Source organism: Giraffa tippelskirchi, chromosome 2 (assembly GCF_054371585.1).
Source record: "Giraffa tippelskirchi isolate mGirTip1 chromosome 2, T2T-mGirTip1v1.2.pri, whole genome shotgun sequence".
Taxonomy (NCBI): Eukaryota; Metazoa; Chordata; class Mammalia; order Artiodactyla; family Giraffidae; genus Giraffa; species Giraffa tippelskirchi.
This window is the reverse complement of record NC_137276.1, coordinates 92552286-92571248: the sequence shown is the minus strand read 5'-3', so window position 1 is coordinate 92571248 and position 18963 is coordinate 92552286. Positions and strand designations below refer to the sequence as shown.

Below are 18963 nucleotides of genomic sequence, written 5' to 3'. Positions count from 1 at the left end.
GGCTAACTCTCACCCTTGAAGAATGGGGGTATCGTATTGCATTGGCTGTTTTTTATTAAGAAACCTAATACGTTTTGGAAGATTTTCTATTGCTTTTGCTTCTATTGTTGTGAATGCTTTTGTTAAACCCAAGGAGGAAGTAGCAGCTGACAAAGTGGGTTTGGAGTCAGACAGAAATGATTAGAAGCCAGCTTTTATGTCTTAGTTTTAGTTGTTCCTTCATCCAAACAAATACATTGTAATTTCATAACCCCACAGTTTCCATTTCTTAATATTTATGAATAACACTACATCAAACATATTGTATGAAAATTTTAATTTCCAGTGGCAGACACTGTTGGCTGCTCACCCAGAAGTCACTTACCCTCCTTCCCTTCCAAAAGTACCCAGATGTTGTGTAGGCAGGCACATCCCTCATGGCGACCTCAGTCCCTTTGTTAACAATATGTCTGAGGGGCAGGCATGTTGTCCTATTTTGAACAATGAAATGAGAAGGTAAGTGTTGCAGAGCCTTCTGGGAATGCATTTCTTGAAGAAGGTCTGTTTTCCCCCTTCTCCCTTCTTTTCTGCTTGGCCACTGTCACGTAAGAACAGGACACTTTGAGTTGCAAATAGCTGATAGCGCCACCATCAGGAGAGACGACAAACTGTGGATTACAGAATGGGAAAAGAAAGCTCTGAGGTCCTTCCTTACATCATGGATACACCAAACCAACTCTGGGACTTCTTACCACTAGACTTCTTGTTGCCTGAGTGCCAAGTCGCTTCAGTCGTGTCTGACTGTGATGTAATGGACTATAGCCTGCAAGGGTCCTCTGTCCATGGGATTCTCCAGGCAAGAATACTCAAGTGGGTTGTCATCCCCTCTTCCAGGGAACCTTATTTCTCCTGCATTAGCAGGCAGGTTCTTTACCACTAGTGCCACCTGGGAAGCCCAGACTTCTTGTTACATGATCAACAAATATCTGACTACTGCTGCTATATTCGGAGAAGGCACTGGCAACCCACTCCAGTACTCTTGCCTGGAAAATCCCATGGACGGAGGAGTCTGGTAGGCTGCAGTCCATGGGGTCGCTAAGAGTTGGACACGACTGAGCGACTTCACTTTCACTTTTCACTTTCATGCATTAGAGAAGGAAATGGCAACCCACTCCAGTGTTCTTGCCTGGAGAATCTCAGGGATAGGGGAGCCTGGTGGGCTGCCGTCTGTGGGGTCGCACAGAGTTGGACACGACTGAAGTGACTTAGCAGCAGCAGCTGCTATATTAATTCAATTTTCGGCTGCTGGCAGCTGAAAGCATTCTAATTCCTACAATCTAAATATAAATGATTTCCTAGAATAGGATGCTAAGTGAGGAATTTCTAAATTATTGATACATACACACAAATCTCACTCCAGAAGAGATCCAATTTACACTCCCATGACCGTAGTGAGACACATTCTCACTGCAACCTTCTCAACACTGAGTCACCCAAGGAGTAAGAGATTTCTTTAAAAATCACTGCTAATTTGATAGGCAAACTTACAACTCAAAACTGGTGTTTGTTCATCTCCATTTGGTGAAGCGAGGCATGACCAGACTTGGTGTAAGACAGCCTAGTGGCATCCCACACAGAAAAGGAGGCATGTGGCTGGTCTCAAGCTTTGAGAAGCATTCCTTTACACTCAACATTCAGACCTTTCTAAGAGTGAAGATCCCTAGAGCTGATGGGGCAAAAGAGTTGGTAAGTATTACACAAGGAGAGAAAGTGGCACAAAAGGAACTTCCTGGGGCTTCTTATTGTCTCCTAGGTTGATGGATTCTAACATGATTGGTCTGGGGTAGGGTTCCAGGCATGGGCATTCTTTTGACCCTCCAGCTGATTCTAACGTGTAGACGATGTTGAGAGGCACTGATATAGCTCACATTGAAGACAGTTTTTTCAATCATTATCCTGTTCACCTTCAAAAACTATTTGAAGCCTCCATGGAGTCTCTCATTGGAAAATATTCCTTGACACTTTAGTTACAATCTTCATTTGGGGTGTTTTTTCTGATCAGATCATGTTTCAGAAACACCTGCAAATGACTGCAATGCCAGTACTCAGTGAACCTCCTATATTTAATCCTGATGAACTTCATTCCTGCCCAACCCCGTGAAAACCTCCTCTTCCTAAGAAACTCCCACCTTCCCTGCCTGGTGCAAGGCCCTCACCATTTCTCCCCTGAACATTTTGCCTTCTTTTTCACATGGACCCAGTCAGGACTGACTGATGGGAACAAACAGGAGAGGGGAGCTTCCCAAGAACTCTGGAGGGGGACGAGGGCTGGGGAAGGCGATGGCAGCCTTCTCTGCTCTTTTTCTTATACCTCCAGTCAGTGCTGGAAGAACACACAGGTGTGGAGACCAAGTTATAACAGCTCCAGTCCCGAGGATGCTGCCGGGAGCTCTCGGCACCCATTCCTGAGCCTCTCTTTGGACCACTAGAGCGTGTGTTTGTGTGTGTGTGCGCTCAGTCACTCAGTCATGTCTGACTCTTTGCAACCCCATGGACTGTGGCCCACCATGCTACTCTGTCCACAGGATTTTTCAGGCAAGAATACTAGAGTGGGTTGCCATTTCCTCCTCCAGGGGATCTTCCCGATCCAGGGATCAAACCTGTGTCTCCTGCACCTCTTGCATTGATAGGCAGATTCTTTACCACTGAGCCACCTGGGAAGCCCTACTAAAGGTGGTAGGGGCTTATAACTTTGGCTTTCAGGTAGTCTATTAAAGTCAGCTCCCCATCCCATCCCTCTGGGTCATCCCATTGCCCCGGCCCTGAGCCCTTGTCTCATGCATCGAACATGGAATGGTGTTCTCTTTCACATATGATAATATACATGTTTCAATGCTATTCTCCCAGAACGTCCCACCCTCACCTTCTCCCTCAGAGTCCGTAAAATTGTTCTATGCATCTGTGTCTCTTATTCTGTCTCGCATATAGGGTTATCGTTACCATCTTTCAAATTCCATATATATGCATTAGTATGCTGTATTGTTGTAGGTGGGTGGGGGGTCCAGGAAGGGGAACACATGTAAACCCATGGCTGATTCATGTCAATGTATGGCAAAAGCTATTACAATATTGTAAAGTAATTAGCCCCCAACTAAAATAAATAAATTTATAAAAAAAAAAAAAGAATCATAAAGTCAGCTGACCAAAGATTACCAGGTGCTCACCTGTTGTCAAAGATAAAGACAGTATATTTATTGGGCTTGCAGGAGAGGATGGCCCCAGAGGCTCAGGAGAGGGGTGCTGGGAGGGACTTCTCACAGGACGCCCAGTGCTGAGAGATTCTCAGATGGCATGAGGAAGGTGGGAGGCAGTCCTAGCCAGATGCTGTCAAGAACAGAGCATTTTGGTAGTTGGACATCTAATGTTATCTAGAAAACAGGGGGCATTAGACTCGGTTGTAACTGATGAAGAGGTAGCAGTCAGATTTATCAGAAGAGGGGGGTCGGTCAGTCACTCTTGTGTTTAGAGAATGGCCTTGCTCAGTCTCCTTCCAAAGGTTTTGGAGGGTGGGGGCCTTGCCTGAACATCGCTGCCACGCAGGTGGGAAAACCAACGGTCTGGCTGCCAGCAGGACTGGCCTGGCTTTCACGTTTTTGGTTTAAAACCCCATGTTCTTCTTGAGAACTCAAAGAGATTATGTCATCATTTCTTGCCTCTGCAATCCCTGTTCTCTTCACAACAGTGACTATGTGCTTTCAGAGAGGGGTCAACAATAAAACTTCTAAATAATACAATCCCAATCAAAGCTGTGAAACCTGCTCACTGTACCCTTTTTTCATCGTGTAATTGAATGTCTTCCCATTCTCTGAAGATGCATCAATCAAGGAGTTCCTGTTTCCAGAAATCCCCATTCTGCTTGGGGATAACAGAAATCTGATCAGCTTTGCCTTAACTAAACCGGGGGTCCCTTTCCTTATGTAATGAGAACCCAGAGGTGGTCAACCTGGATGGGTTCTGTGGCTCCACGATGCTATCAGAGACCTGACTCTTTCCTTCCATCTTCTCAGCTATCCAGGCTGTGGTTGATGTCTGGGGGTGATGTACAAGACAGCAGCTTCACCTTCAGTGTGATGACTGTATTCTGAGTGAGAAGAAATGGAAGAACAAAAGAAAAACACTCATACGACTTGGGTCTGCCTGTTTGAAGAGCTTTCTGGGAAGCCTCATCTATTAACTTCCGCTTCTGTCTTATCCAGCATTGCAATGTCACATGGTTACCCCATATGCAAGTAATACCAGGGAGGTGGTTGTTTTCCTAGCCTGGCTTACTACTTCAGTTCAGTTCAGTTGCTCAGTTGTGTCTGACTCTTTGTGACCCCATGGACCGCAGCATGCCAGGCTTCACTGTCCCTCATCAACTCCCAGAGCTTGCTGAAACTCATGTCCATTGAATCGGTGATATCATCCAATCATCTCATCCTCTGCCGTGCCCTTCTCCTCCTGCTTTCAATCTTTCTGATCTGGAAAGCATCAGGGTCTTTTCCAGTGAAGTCAGTTCTTCGCATCAGGTGACCAAAGTATTGGAGTTTCAGCTTCAGCATCAGTCCTTCCAATGAATGTTCAGGACTGATTTCCTTTAATATTGACTGGTTGGATCTCCTTGCCATCCAAGGGACTCTCAAGAGTCTTCTCCAACACCACACTTCAACAAAAGCATCAATTCTTCGGCACTCAGCTTTCTTTATGGTCCAACTCTCACATCCACACATGAATACTGGAAAAACGATAGCTTTGACTAGATGGACCTTTGTTGGCAAAGTAATGTCTCTGCTTTTTAATATGCTGTCTAGGTGTGTCATAGCTTCTCTTCCAAGGAGCAAATGTGCTTTAAATTCATGGCTGCAGTCACCATCTGCAGTGATTTTGGAGCCCAAGAAAATAAAGTCTGTCACTGTTTCCATTGTGTCCCCATCTATTTACTATGAAGTGATGGGACCAGATGCCATGATCTTAGTTTTCTGAATGTTGAGTTTTAAGCCAGCTTTTTCACTTTCCTCTTTCACTTTCTTCAAGAGGCTCTTTGTTTCCTCTTCACTTTCTGCCATAAGGGTGGTGTCATCTGCATATCTGAGGTTATTGATATATCTCTGGCTAATCTTGATTCTAGCTTATGCTTCATCCAGCCTGGCATTTTACGTGATGTACTCTGCATATAAATTAAATAAGCAGGGTGACAATATACAGCCTTCATTACCCCTACCATAGTTTGGCCTCAAGCCAAACAACAGGGAGGGAACACAGCCCTTGCACATCAACAGAAAATTGAATTAAAGATTTACTGAGCATGGCCCCGCCCAGCAGAACAAGACCCAATATCCCCCTCAGTCAGTCTCTCCCATCAGGAAGCTTCCATAAGCCTCTTATCCTTATCAGAGGGCAGACAGAATGAAAACCACAATCACAGAAAACTAACCAAACTGATCATGTGGATCACAACCTTGTCTAACTCAATGAAACAATGAGCCATGGCGTGTTAGGGCCACCCAAGACAGATGGGTCATGGTGGAGAGTTCTGACAAAATGTGGTCCACTGGAGAAGGGAATGGCAAACCACTTCAGTATTCTTGCCTTGAGAATCCCATGAACAGTATGAAAAGGAAAAAAGATATGACACTGAGAAATGAACTCTCCAGGTTGGTAGGTGCCCAATGTGCTACTGGAGAAGAGTGGAGAAATAACTCCAAAAAGAATGAAGAGACGGAGCCAAAGCGAAAACAAAGCCCAGCTGTGGATGTGACTGGTGATGGAAGTAAAGTCCGATGCTGTTAAGAACAATATTGCATAGGAATCTGGAATGCTAGGTCCATGAATCAAGGTAAACTAGAAGTGGTCAAACAGGATATAGCATGAGTGAAAGTCAACATTTTAGGAATCAGTGAACTAAAATGGACTGGAATGGGCGAATTTAATTCAGATGACCATTATATCTACTACTGTGAGCAGGAATCCCATAGAAGAAATGGAGTAGCCCTCATAGTCAACAGAAGAGTCCAAAATGCAGTACTTTGATGCAGTCTCAAAAATGACAGAATGATCTCTGTTTGTTTCTAAGGCAGACCATTCACTATCACAGTAATCCAAGTCTATGCCCCAACCAGGAATGCTAAAGAAGCTGAAGTTGAATGGTTCTATGATGACCTACAAGACCTTCTAGAACTAACACCAAAAAAAAAAGATGTCCTTTTCATCAGAGGGGGCTGGAATGCAAAAGTAGGAAGTCAAGGCATACCTGGAATAACAGGCAAGTTTGGCCTTGGAGTATGAAATGAAGCAGGGCAAAGGCTAACAGAGTTTTGCCAAGAGAACTCACTGATCATAGCAAGCACCCTCCTCCAACAACACAAGAGATGACTCTACACATGGACATCATCAGATGGTCAATACCGAAATCAGATTGTTCACATTCTTTGCAACCAAAGATGGAGAAGCTCTAAACAGTCAGCCAAAACAAGTCGGGGAGCAGACTGTGGCTCAGATCGTGAACTCCTTATTGCTAAATTCAGACTTAAATTGAAGAAAGTAGGGAAAACCACTAGACCATTCAGGTATGACCTAAATCAAATCCCTTACGATTATACAGTGGAAGTGACAAATAGATTCAAGGGATTAGACCTGATACCTGATAGAGCATCTGAAGAACTATGGATGGAGGTTTGTGACACTGTACAGGAGACAGGGATCAAGACCATCCCCAAGAAAAAGAAATGCAAAAAGGCAAAATGGTTGTCTGAGGAGGCCTTACAAATAGCTGAGCAAAGAAGAGATGCCTGGTTTACTAACCCCTAGGCTTCAAAATTGAGTTCAGTCAGCAAGGTGGAAGTAGAGAGTGGATGTTCAGAGGGCCACCGGTGGCTGAGTCATGCACCCTGTAAATCATCCTTTATTGAGAAGTCCTTAGGTATGTTAGTTATATACTGGAGGTGGAGGAAATTACTCCAAAATGTAATGGCTTAATACAACAAATGTTTATGATTACACACAATTTCTGAGAGTTGAGATTCTGGAAGCAGCTTAGCTGGGTGGTTCTGGCTCAGAGTTGGTCATAAGGCTACAGGACTTGAAGGCTTAAATGGGGTTGAAGGATCCACTTTCAGGATGTCTCATTCACACAGCCCTAGGTTGGGGGCCTCAATTCCTCACCCTGGGGGCCTTTCCCAGGGCTGCTTGGGTGTCCTTACCAAGTGGTAACTGGCTTCTCCCAGAGAAGACAAGGAAGAGACAAGGAGGGTGTCATGATGCCTTTTATGACCTGGTCGCACACCATCGTTTCCATCATATTTTATTTGTTAGAAGCCAAGTCACTAACTCCAACTCACACTCAAGGAAAGAGTGATTAGATTCTGCCTTGGAGACATTTATAAACCACTTCTTCTGGGGTGGACTGCCCCTGAGCTGTTCTGCCCCCTCTCACGTCACACCCTCCTTTGCATCTCTTCCTTCCTCTGCTCACTCTCCCTCTTTCTTTCTCTTTTTCCTTTCTTTTTCTTTTCCATCATCAGGTCTCCTGGGTTTCCTCCTCATGGCAGAATAGCCTCTCTCTCCAAAAAGCCAAATTCATCTCAAAGCCCTTCTAAGACTCTAGTTGCTAGAGTCAATGGGGAGCAAATCATGATTATGGAGTGATTCTTTTTTGTAGTTTTGGGGGGTTTTAGTATTTATTTTCATTTATTTATTTGGCTGCAGGATCTTTTTTAAGTTGCGGCATATGTGATCTTTAGTTATGGCATATGGGATCAGTTCCCTGACCAGGGATCAAACCAGGGCCCCCTGCCTTGGGACCACAGAGTCTTAGCTATTGGACCACCAGGGAAGTCCCTCAGTGTTGATTCTTAAGGTCTGATCAGGGCTCTGAGAACCAAAAAGATCATGAACATCTACCCTCTTCCTATGCATAAATAGAAAAACAAAACATTACACTGCAAAAGACAGATAATGAAGTTCAACAAAGTTCTGACTTTTCCCAAAACTATTTTGCTAGGGTTTTTCTTAAAACATGAAATATCAAATTCTGTCCTTGCATTTTCTGTTGTTGTCTGCCAGCTTTGCAGAGGCTGAAAACACATGTTTAGCATGTCCTTCAATTCAGTCCTGATGAGTCACACCCTAAAATGTTAACAACTGTAAAATGAGCTCTGGGCTGCCCTGACTCACAGATGCTGGATGTACGAGGAATCCATATAATATATTCAAACTGGTGCCCATCGCAGCCACTGCCCCAGCCATCCTTGTGGTCCTGGCAGCTAATAGCTGCTGTGACTCAGGTTGCTAGTTATCTCCCAATATCTGTCTTTCCCTTCTTCTGTAAATAACAGAAGTTCTCGTTTTTCACTGGGCTCATGTCTGCCTGGAACAAAGACCATCTCTCCCAGTCTCCTTTGCCCCTAGGTATGAGCCTGGTGGGCTATGGTCCATAGGGTCGCAAAGAGTCAGACACGACTGAAGCGACTGTGCATAGCACAGCACATGATCATGTCCATAGGTCTGGCTAGTGGAATAGAAGCAAAGGTATCACACTTGATTTCTGGGAAATGTCCTTAAAGGGAGAGAAAGTGCCCTTTTTTGTCCAGTTTTCCTTCCTTTTATCTGAAATGGGAACAAAATTGGCTGGAGCTCAGCACCCGTTTGGGGCTGTGTGGTGAAAGTCACACTGAAGATGGCAGAGTAATAAAGTAGAAGGAGCCTGGATTCTTCATGATCTTGGGCCATCAGTAGCAGCTCTGGACTGTTTACCCAATGAGTTTCATTAATATGAAAGGGAAATTAACGTCTATATTTTTCCAACCAGTGTTAATGGGTTTCTGACACTTGGAGCTGATTCTAACCCTAGTGTTACACTTCCGTTACAAACCTGCCCACTGTGCACAGGGACTCCTCATCTCCTCTCTGGTGGTCTGTCTCGTTTCTGACTTTGCTCTGTCCCTGTCCGCATGGGCTCTGACCTTCCTGATCATTCTGTTTCCTAAGCATCTGCTTTTGAGTCCTGGTCTGTGAAGTGTAAGTGCATTCTCTCACCCCACTCCAGACTCCTCCTCCTCTCACTGTCCTTCTGGTTACATTGTAGGAAGCCTGGACCAGGGCCCAGCAGGGGAAAGGAATAGGCTGCACAAAGCAGAAATGACTTAGGGGTGACAACTTTTAGGGGGGAGCTCACTGGACAGTCCAATCTGTCCAAACAGGATCCCTCCCTGCCCTTCTTGACCTTCCCGACCACTTCAGTTTACTTTGGGTCTACTTAGATCCATTTGGGTTTAAAATATACACTTAAAAAACTATAGTCAGTGAGGAGGAGTTGTGGGACTATTTTCCATTTACTGCGAACTTGTTTAATCCAATTTATTTCATTATTCATTGTTTCATTAAACATTTACTAAGAGCCTAGTCTATACCCTATGTGAGAGACACAGATAGATAGATACAGATAACTTATTATCTGATAGTTCTGGAGATCAAAGTCCCGGATGGGTGTCACTGGACTAGAAGTGAGGTGTCAGGACAGCTGAGTTCTTTGATGCGGGTTTGAGAGAATTCATTTCCACTTCTTCTGCGCCCCTAGAAACTGCCCACATTCCTTGGCTCCTTTGCCATCTTTAAAGCCAGCAACAGCCAGTTGAGTGTTTCTCATTTCATTTCTCTGACCTTTCTTTTCATCACTCATCTCTAGCTCAGCAGAGAAAGTTTCCCTACTTCAAGTTCTCAGACTTAGATTGGCCCCATCCAGGGAATCAAGGATAGCAGTCCCATCTCAAGGTCTACAACTTTAATCACATCTACAAAGTCCCTTTTGCCATGTAAGGTATCATATTCATAGGTTTCCAGGATTGGGGCATAGATATCTTTGGGGGCCTTAAATTTGCAAGCCACAAAGCCACTGCCCAGAGCAAGATTACTTAAGAATCTCTTTTCAGGGACTTTCCTGGCAGTCCAGTGGTTAGGATTCCATGCTTCTACTGCAGAGAGCATGGGTTCAGTTCCTGGTAGGGGAAGATACAGCACGACCAAAAAGAAAAAAAATCTTAAAAAAAAAAAAATCCCCTTTCCTCCCTCAACCACTTCTTTCCAAAGCTCCAACTGCTTTGCACCTCCGTCCTCCATTTTCCCCAGAAAAACTCCCAGGCCCAGCCCCTGAGCGGCCTCCTTTATCCTGGCGCCCCCTTCCTCGTGGGAGTGGGGAGACAAAAAGTCGCAAAAGGAGACCTCGCTAGTGCACTGGCGAGTTCTCTCACCTTGGTTTCTGCTTATTGCTGTGGGCTGTAACCACCATTTATAACTCGGTTTCTTTGAAAAACCCAGTTAGGGGCTCGGGTGCGGTCCACAGCTGACATTGAGTGGGCGGGAAATAGGCCGAGGCATCTACTCTTTGGAGACCTCTGCTCCTCGCCCCCAATGCCCCATTGATGACCAGGGACACGGGTCCCCAGCTCTGTCCCCTCTTAGACCTCGTCCCTCGCAGCGCCATCAGCTGCGAGGACCCAGATCCGCAGCGAGGGCACCTGGAGTTCTCCCGGTCCCGGGCAGAGCCCCCGCGAACCCTGGAACGCTATTTCCTGCGGCTCCTCCTTCCCTCCTCCTGCTGTTCCTCCTCTCCTCCCGGCGCTCCGGCCCCCGCGGGTCACCGACCTCCCCCGGCCTCCGCCCCTAGCCGCTACCGCCCCCTGGCAGCAGTCTCCATGGTGCACACCGGACGCTGGAAGCCACCCGGCGGCGGTGCAGGGAGGCAAGGACCGGGCGCGTGAGTGAGTGCGGGGCGCGGGCCCCAGGAGCGTGCGGGGTGAGGGCGAGGTTGGTCCGGCGCTCCGAACTGTGATTAGGTGCTCCAGACACGCTGGGACCTGGGCTCGGTGGAGGTCGTGCTGGGTTTGCGCCTCCCCCGCCCCAGGGACGCAGGCCTCCCCACCCAGACATCCCCAGGGTAGGGATTTCCGGCATCGGTGGGTAGTGGGAATTGTTTCCGGAATCTTTCGAAACTGTTGTGTGCATCAGGGGTTTTGAAGAAGGCAGCAAATGGCAGCCCCTCCAGGCCTCCCACGTAGTTGCCCCTCTGGGAGCCAGCCGCTGTTGGAGCTGGGCGGGCAGGGCACTCAGAATTCAGGGCAGGAGCCCTTCTCCCCTCACCGCTTCTCCGGACGGCAGGACCCTCAGGCCCCTACTCTCACCCGCTCACCCCCCAATCCCCACCTTCCATTTCCAGGAGAATCACAACCACACAAGATGAGAAAATCTAGCATCCATGGGGTATCCACTCTGGAAATCTTCAATAAATATTCATTAACTTACCAGCCAGTCACCTAGGTAGTTGCTAACCTGGGCCACACACTTATAGAAATGACAGAAGGAAATACTCACGCTAAAATAGTAAGTGAAAAACTCGAGATTTAAGAGGGTCTAAGTAGAATATTTATAGAACATATGTGTATATACCCAGAAGAGGCTCATGAGAAATACTTGATATTGTGAACAGTAATACTGTATAGTGGGGTTCTCATAGTAAGCAGGAAATGGCACCCCACTCCAGTACTCTTGCCTGGAAAATCCTATGGACAGAGGAGCCTGGTAGGCTGCAGTCCATGGGGTCGCTAAGGGTCGGACACGACTGAGCGACTTCCCTTTCACTTTTCACTTTCATGCATTGGAGAAGGAAATGGCAACCCACTCCAGTGTTCTTGCCTGGAGAATCCCAGGGACGGGGGAGCCTGGTGGGCTGCCGTCTATGGGGTCGCACAGAGTCGGACACGACTGAAGTGAATTAGCAGCATGGTAAGTAGACTGGAGTGGTTTGCCAATCCCTCCCCTAGTTACAAGCTTGAATCAAGATTGCCTAGAGAAATAAAAACAACCTCAGGTATGAGATGAAACCACTCTAATAGCAGAGGAGAAACTAAAGAGCCTCTTGATGAGGGTGAAAGAGTCCAGTGAAAAAACCAGCTTAAAACTTGATATTAAAAAACTAAGATCATGGCACCCAGTCTCATCACTTCATGGCAAATAGAAGGGGAAAAGGTGGAAGCAGTGACAGATTTCCTCATCTTAGGCTCTGAAATAGCTGCAGATGGTGACCACAGCCATGAAATTAGAAGATGATTGCTTCTTGGCAGGAAAGCTATGACAAACCTAGACAGTGTGTTAAAAAGCAGGAATTACTTTGCCAACAAAATCCGAATAGTCAAGGCTAGTCATGTACAGATGTGAAAGTTGGACCATAAAGAAGGCTGAATGCCGAAGAATTGATGCTTTCAAACTGTGGTGCTGGAGAAGACTTTTGAGAGTCCCTTGGACATCAAGCAGATCAAACCAGTCAATCTTAAAGGAAATAAATTCTGAATATTCATTGGAAAGACTGATGCTGAAGCTGAAGCTCCAATACTTTGGCCACCTGATGCAAAGAGTGGACTCATTAGAAAAGACTCTGATGCTTAGAGAAAGATTGAAGACAGAAGGAGAAGAGGGTGACAGAGGATGAGATGGTTGGATGGCATCATCAATTAAATTGACATGAACTTGGGCAAACTCTGGAAATGGTAAGGGCCAGGCAAGCCTGGCGTGCTGCAGTCCATGGGGTCACAAAGAGTCAGACATGATTTGGCGACTGAACAAACAATATTGGATAGTACCATCTTAGTCAGCTTGGGTTGCCATATTAGAATACCAACGACAACAGAAATCTGTTTTCACAGTTCTAGAGGCTGGGAAATCCAAGATGAAAATACTACTAAGATAGATTTCATTTTGAAGCCTTTTCTCTTGGTTTGTAAGGGGAAGAAAGTGTTAGTCGCTCAACTGTGTCTGACTCTTTGTGACCCCATGGTCACAAGGCTCCTCTGTCCATGGAATTCTCCAGGCAAGAATACTGGAGTGAATAGCCATTCCCTTCTCCAGGGGATCTTCCCAACTGAGGGATCGAACCCAGGTCTTCTGCACTGCAGGCAGATTCTTAACCATCTGAGCCACCAGAGCAGCCCCCCTTGGTTTGTAGGTGATGGCCGATTCAACAGCTTGAGGGTGGATAGGTTGGAGGTGAGTTTGCTGTCTCTTCTTAATCCCATCATTAGGGCCCCACCCTCATGACCTTATCTAACCGTAATTACCTTCCAAAGGACCCATATCATCACACTGGGGATTCAGCATTTGAATCTGGGGTGGGGGTGGGGGGAGGGGGAGAGGTGCAAACATTCAATTCATAACAGTTTCTAACAAATGGTCCCTTAAAGTAGTTACAAGTTGGGGCTGTGGATCTAGATTGTCTAAATTTGAATCCCAACTACACCACTTACCAGTGTCTGCCCTTAGGCAAATCACATAAACTCAGTATGCCTCGGGTTCCCTCCTTAGCATCTACTATGTGTCAGGTTCTGTTCTCAGCATTTGTCATGTGCTAACTCATTATTCCTCATAACACTTCTTTGTTACCATCACCTCTATCTTACTGATGAAAAAAATCTTTACATTTGTTACCTCATATAATCCTCACAAATGTCAAAGAGTTAATATTCCTACCATGTTTGCTGCTGCTGCTGCTAAGTCGCTTCAGTTGTGTCCGACTCTGTGCGACCCCATAGATGGCAGCCCACCAGGCTCCCCCGTCCCTGGGATTCTCCAGGCAAGAACACTGGAGTGGGTTGCCATTTCCTTCTCCAATGCATGAAAGTGAAAAGTGAAAGGGAAGTCGCTCAGTCGTGTCCGACTCCTAGCGACCCCATGGACTGCAGCCTACCAGACTCCTCCATCCATGGGACTTTCCAGGCAAGAGCAATGGAGTGGGTTGCCATTGCCTTCTCTGCCCACCATGTTTACAGATGAAGAAAATGAGGTTCAAGTAAGTGAAGTTGATTACCCACGATCACCCTGGTAATAATAGACAGAAACAGTATTCAAACCTGTTCCACTTGACCCAAAACCTGGGCCGCCCCCTCCCCACCCACACAGTCTCCCATGGTGCTATGCAGTGTTTGTCAATTGCCTGATGATAAGCAGCACTTGAGATGCTTTCCAAAAATGGTCTTAGCATGGATGGACCTAGAGACTGTCATCCAGAGTGAAGTAAGTCAGAAAGAAAAATAAATACCATATATTTATGTTTTGGGAATTCAAAAAAATTGTTTTAAACATTCTTACTTACAAAACAGAAATAGAGACCCAGAAGTAGAGAACAAATGTGTAGATACCAAGGGGGAAAAGGGAGGTGGGATGAATTGGGAGATTGGGATTGACATATATACACTGTGTGCATGCTAAATCACTTCAGTCATGTCTGACTCTTGCAACCCCATGGACTATACCCTGCCAGGTTCCTCTCTCCATGGGATTCTCCAGTCAAGAATACTGGAATGGGTAGCCATGCCCTCCTCCAGGGGAATTTCCCAACCCAGGGATCGAACCCAAGTCTCCTGCAGCTCTTGCATTGCAGGCAGATACTTTACTGCTGAGTCACTGGGGGAGCCCGACATATATACACTACTATGTATAAAATAAAATAACTAACGAGAACCTACTGTATAGCACAGGGAACTCTACTCAGTGCTTGGTGGTAACCTAAACGGGAAGGAAATCCAAAAAAGAGGGGATATATATATATACCCATAGCAGATTCAAAGGGATTCACTGATTCACTTTGCTGTACAGTAGGAACTAACACAACACTGTAAAGCTACTATATGCCAATAATTTTTTTTTTTAATGGTCTTGGGAATCAGTACACTCAGTTCTGTTTTCAGCCAGAGCAAATCCCTTCTCTCCCTTCCTGGGCCTCATTTTTGTTCCATATAAAAGAAGAAGTTAGACCAGCCCCAAGATGAAAAATGGGTTTTGGGTAGCTGCCAAGTCGGGTTGCTCTGCAGGAGCTGCTGGAGCAGAGCTCTGAGCAGAATGCTGGAGCTACATACAACTGGGTGCTGGCCGTGGGTCGGGTGAGTGGTAGGGTGAAGAGCCATTTTGGTTTGCCCAGTATTTTCCCGGTTTTAGCACTTAAAGTCCTGAGACAGTTGGTCACCCCAGTGATGGCTTACATGGATTAGATAAAGTCCCAACCAGAGCTATTAAGAATATGATTTTCCCTTACCCCAGTACCTGTGTCTCTACATTCTACTGGGTTTACTCTCCCTTTTTAGAATGGTTTTCATTTGTGATGGGCTAATTTCTAGCAATAGGATACTAATACAAGTGTGACCTAAATTGAAAATGTGAACTACCCCCAGGAGTTCATATGACATCTAACGGATAAAGCTAGCTTTCCCTTGAAAATTTAAAATATCCCCAAGTGCCAAATGTGCAGTCCCTCAACGCATCTCAGTACATTTTGGGATCTATGACTCTGAGACATGAAGCATTTCTAGAGACAAAAAGGGATGTTAAATGTCAAAAGAGTACATCTCCTAGGAAAATTTATCAGTTCTAAATTTGTAAGTACCTAGTATTAATACCACAGTGTCAAAATATATAAAACACAAATTTGTGCTACAAATTAATAAGTGATAGAGAAGGTGTGGAGAAAACGGACCCCTCCAACACTGTTGGTGGGAATGTCAATTGGTGCAGCCACTATGGAGAACAGCATACAGGTTCCTTAAAAAACTAAAAATAGAGTTTCCATATGATCCAGCAATCCCACTGACAAAAATTAGAACTGATTCTTGCAGCCGGCAGAATAAAAATAACATCAATAATAATAAAAAAGTTTCCTTATCACTACATGCCAGGCATTATGCAGTGCTTTATAAACTCATCTAATTTAACCTTTATGACAACCATAATCCATTTTACAGATAGGGAAATGGAGGCTTGAAGAATTTATAATTTCTCTAAGGCCACACAGTAAATCAAGTAGTGGAGATAAGACTAAAATCCAAGTCTGTTACCTTCCAAAGCCCACATTCTTAACCACTATAATTACTGCCTGGCAGGAATTATGTCTAAAAGAGAATTATGTCACTTTCAAATCAATATGAACTTGGAAGTATTTAGAGCCCACTATTAATGTTAATTGTGTTCCTTTATAATTGAATTCCATGAACTTCCCCCATTTTAAACAATCTAAAAGAAAGAATCCAGTTCCATGAGTATAGTCCTTGCAAATTGAAATTTTCTGCTCTGATTCTCTCACTTGAAGATTAGTGAAGTACTTTATGATTTTCAGAGAAGGTGTGCAGCAATATTTGCTCATTTTTAGTGGGGAAAGTGTGATCTCCTCCTTAAAAAGATATCTGTATGTTGGGTTTCAGGGCAAGTTACAGTTTTCGGAATCCAAGTGGAATCTAACGCTGTGAAACAATGCCAAGAGAAAAGCAAGGAAAACGAAAACCTAAAGGAGCACCCCTGCCCATTGTTTCCACTCTTCAAAAGTTCCTGAAAACATACGAGAAGCATTGTGTACAGACTCAGACGTCTGCATGTCCAGCCATCAAAAGGGACTTGAAAGCCAGCATCAACCATGAACGGATTCTCAGGAAGGTGAGTGTATCCTCTCAAGGAACCAAGGAACATGGGTCCTCAATCCCTTCAAGCCCAGAATTGGTGGAGTTGCCCGCTCTGCGTTCCTGCCTGCATGCCGTCCATAGCCTGACTCTGGCATCAAGGTCTGCTCGGCACTCCTCCTACCTTCCCACTCCTCTCTCCCAGTCTGCCCATCCTCGTCCTTCGTCCTTCGAGCTGCTCTGCCTGTTCTCACCCTGCTTCACCTCTGGAATGGCCAGCATGCCCCTCCTCCCACTCTATGTCTGGAGAGTCCTGCTCAAAAGCACTCCTTTTGCCATCATTGCAGAACCTCCCTCCCTTGCACTCTCGACTCTCCAAAAGAATGTCTCCTTGTCTTGACATCTGATGCGTCCAAGCCATCAAGCCAGACCTGCAAATACCCACACCCCTCCCATCTCACTTGGAGTAAGAAAGCATATCATTTGGATTTCAGGAAAAACAACAACAACCTGATGTCACATCTTTTCTGAGATTAAATCTAGTGGTTGAATGTCAGCGGGGAGGAAGAGGCCAGCATAAGTGGTCAGCTCAGGAAGGGGCGCCTGAGAGACCAGAAGGGGGAGCCTGGCACCCAAAGATGGACTGTCCAGCTTCACAACTTCTCTATCACCAGCCCAGAAAGACAGTCTGTGCTTTAATAACCACATACCTATTGATTTCATAAAATGCTGAGTGTTAAGACAACAAATTAGACAAAATAATTAGATAGAGATGGGTACTTTAAGTATCATTACTTAAGACTTTGACACAAATCCATTCCACCCACATTTTTCCTGAATGTTTCTGGGGTTGGGAGGGTGAATACATTGCACCCTCCACAGAGAGACCCTCCCACAGTTCCTGTCTAAATCTCTCTCTCTTTCTGAACTCCCATTCTCAGGGCAGCTGTCCGCCCCCACTTTGTTCCTTCAGGCTTTCACTCTCCACTTCTATGCGCGTCTTCCCGACCTGCGCTACTGCGCATGCTCAGTCGTTTCAATCGTGTCCGACTGCAATTCCATGGACTGTAGCCAACCAGGCTCCTCTATCCATGGGATTCTCCAGGCAGGAATACTGGAATGGGTTACCATGCCCTCCTCCGGGGCATCTTCCTCACCCAGGGATCGAACTCAAGTCTCCTGTGTCTCCTGCATTGGCCTAAGTCATTTTTTCCTGTTGTAGTTTTATAATTAGGCTGCATTACTTAGTCATAGGGTTAATCATAAATCTTATTCAAATTTATAACCATGTCAGCAGTATTTTCCAAATATTTTAAATTACAATCACCATCAGAAATATAATTAACATTATGACCTAGTACGTAAGTACTGGAATCAGTATGACCATAAGAGCTGTTTATGTTGGGTGGGTTGCTTTGGTTGGGTCTCCATTTTGATATTGAATGTCATTAAAATGAAAGTGTCATGAGACAGTTATTCCTTACTGCATAGTATATACTCAGATAATTTCCCTTCTTCTCTGTTTCATTAAAGAAATAAAGAAAAAGCTGGTAACAACCCACTAATTTGATTTCCTGACCCAGTTATGGACAGTAACCTGCTGGAAACTCTCTGCATTGTGGGACTTTTCATGAAGCTTAGGCAGGAACTCCCTAAGTTTGTGTTGAATTATCACCCCAATGCACACTTGATCCAAACTTAATAAGTAATGTCCTTCTAATGTTGTCTAATGATGATATTCTTTCTCTATATATTTGGATACATGAACCTCTGTTTATGATGCCCACCTGTAGTTTTTTTTAACATTCTAGTTTGTACTGGTAAGACCGGATGACTCCCCGCCAGGCATCCTACCAATTTCCTTGGAACCTTTGCTCATGACTGTTCGGGATGAATGTTACATGCTGGGGAGAGAGATCTGCATCTGGGGCTTTAAACTGAGCAACCCAGAGATCGCCAGACTTGTGAGTCATGCATTTTAAAAATAGCTCTCCATTTAACCTTAAAATTGAATGTAAGCATATTATATCATGTTTTCCAGCTATAGTTTATTTGGTTGTTGACTGATATGCTCCAAAGTACTCTTTTTTAAAAAGTATTTTTAGTGAAATATTTCAGACATAGAAAAGTGTGGAAAATAACAGAACTGACATCTATGTACTCACCATCATGTAATATAGTTTTTAAGGAATGGATATTGAAGATATTTACACATACAAGAGCTAAAGTGCCATCTTTCTTCTCCCCCATCTACTTCCTGGAGGTACTAGAGGAACACTAACCTAGAGTTGATGTGTATCAACCCCATGCATGTTTTTATGCTTTTATTACATATGCATGTATGTTTTTACTTACCTACGTGAATTGTACTTTGTGTGTGATTTTATGACTTCCTCTTTTACTCACATTATGTTGTCAAGATTTCTCCATGTTTATTAATTTCGACTGCTATCATATAATACATAGCCTTCATTCTTGAATGATGGTTTTGCTGAATACACACTTATAGATTAAATATTAT

General features: G+C 44.8%; 1 protein-coding gene and 1 long non-coding RNA gene across 5 annotated transcripts in view; one reads left to right on the top strand and one right to left on the bottom strand.

The window, feature by feature from the left end:
* Positions 1-299: 299 nt before the first annotated feature.
* Positions 300-18963, bottom strand: part of LOC145538131 (uncharacterized) — a 68778-nt gene continuing 50114 nt past the window's right edge. For all 3 annotated transcript variants that reach the window (XR_014076654.1, XR_014076653.1, XR_014076652.1), the window contains one exon: positions 300-647. This is a non-coding gene — a long non-coding RNA (uncharacterized LOC145538131). The remainder of the gene's footprint in view (positions 648-18963) is intronic.
* LOC145538127 (uncharacterized) overlaps positions 10620-18963 on the top strand; it is a 54491-nt gene continuing 46147 nt past the window's right edge. For both annotated transcript variants that reach the window (XM_081569638.1, XM_081569639.1), the window contains exons 1-3: positions 10620-10772; positions 16251-16479; positions 18254-18406. In XM_081569638.1, the coding sequence (XP_081425764.1) occupies positions 16300-16479; positions 18254-18406 (333 nt within the window). In that variant the 5' untranslated portion in view covers positions 10620-10772; positions 16251-16299. The remainder of the gene's footprint in view (positions 10773-16250; positions 16480-18253; positions 18407-18963) is intronic.